We start from the raw sequence: 1,254 nt of genomic DNA on the forward strand, positions 1-1,254 counted from the left end.
CCCCAAAACCACCCCAAAACCACCCCAGAAACACCCCAAAACCCCCCCCAAAACCCCCCCATGCAGCCCCTGGCAGCCCCCTGAGCCCATAACAACCCCCTGAACCCCAAAACCCCCCTGAGCCCCCCAAACCCCGTCTTACCTCCCCCCTCCCCCCCCCAGCAACGACGAGACCGACGAGCACCGACCCCCCCCCGACGGGGACACGGAGCCCCCAGACCCCAAAAAAGAGGTTTGGGGGGGCACAAGGGGTGGTTGGGAATGGGCTGGGGGGGCTTGAGGGGCACAAGGAGGGGCTTTGGGGGTGTTTTTTAGGGCCAAAGGTTGAACTTCGGGGGAGTTTAGGGGAGCACAGGTTGAGGTTTTGGGGGGTCGGGGGGGCACAGGTCGGGCTTTGAGGGCTCTGTGGGGGCACAGATCGAACTTTGGGATCTCTGGGGGGGTCTCACAGCTGGAGCGCTGGGGGGCACAGGGGGGGTGTGAGTGGCTCAGGACCCCCCCCGTGTGTGTCCCCCCCCCTTGCAGGGGCCGTTCCCGCGGGCGGGGCCGCGCAAGGAGCCCCCCCAGTACCGGCACCACCCCCCCCCTCGGCAGCGGCGCCGCCCCCCCAAAGGGATGCGCCTGAGCCGCCAGGACGTGGCCGAGGTGACGGCCAACCCCGACCTGGGGGCCCGGGCCCTGCGCCAGCTCGACGGGCAGCTCGTGGCACTGAAACGGCAGGTAACCCCCCCAGGGACCCCCCAGGGACCCCCCCAGGGACCCCCAGAGTGAGGGGGGCACGGGGTGACCCCTCACTGCCAACCCCGACCAGCTCGTGGCGCTCAAATGGCAGGTAACCCCCACCCAGGGACCCCCAGAGACCCCCCAGCACTCCAGGACCCCCTCCGGGACCCCCAGAGCAACATAAACCCCCCCAGGGACCCCCAGAGCACCCCGGGACCCCCAGAGCATCAACATAAACCCCCCCAGGGACCCCCAGAGCAGCAACAGAACCCCCCCGGGACCCCCAGAACAAGGAAGGGTATGGGGTGAGCCCTCACACCCCCCCTGGGACCCCCAGAACATCAATGGAGTGAGGGGGGCACGGGGTGACCCCTCACACCCCACCCAAAAATCTGGAGCCATGGGGTGATCTCTCGGCCTCTCTCAGGTCATGGGGTGACTCCTCAGCCCCCTCCCCAAATCCCAGAGAGTGCAGGGTGACCCCTCAGCCCCCCCTGCCCAGGGTGGGGGTTCCTCCATATTTCCCGGTGT

General features: G+C 68.5%; 1 protein-coding gene across 1 annotated transcript in view; it reads left to right on the forward strand.

Annotated features, from left to right (window-relative positions):
- Positions 1-720, forward strand: part of LOC114072252 (REST corepressor 2-like) — a gene marked incomplete at its 3' end in the record, with an annotated part of 6,654 nt that extends 5,934 nt beyond the window's left edge. Inside the window, exons 2-3 of the mRNA XM_027910171.1 lie at positions 163-232; positions 526-720. Of these exons, the coding sequence (XP_027765972.1) occupies positions 163-232; positions 526-720 (265 nt within the window). The remainder of the gene's footprint in view (positions 1-162; positions 233-525) is intronic.
- Between the last annotated feature and the right edge of the window lie 534 nt (positions 721-1,254).

The sequence above is a fragment of the Empidonax traillii genome, unplaced genomic scaffold (assembly GCF_003031625.1).
Source record: "Empidonax traillii isolate 1590-97213 ecotype Southwest subspecies unplaced genomic scaffold, ASM303162v1 scaffold2830:size17679, whole genome shotgun sequence".
Classification (NCBI taxonomy): Eukaryota; Metazoa; Chordata; class Aves; order Passeriformes; family Tyrannidae; genus Empidonax; species Empidonax traillii.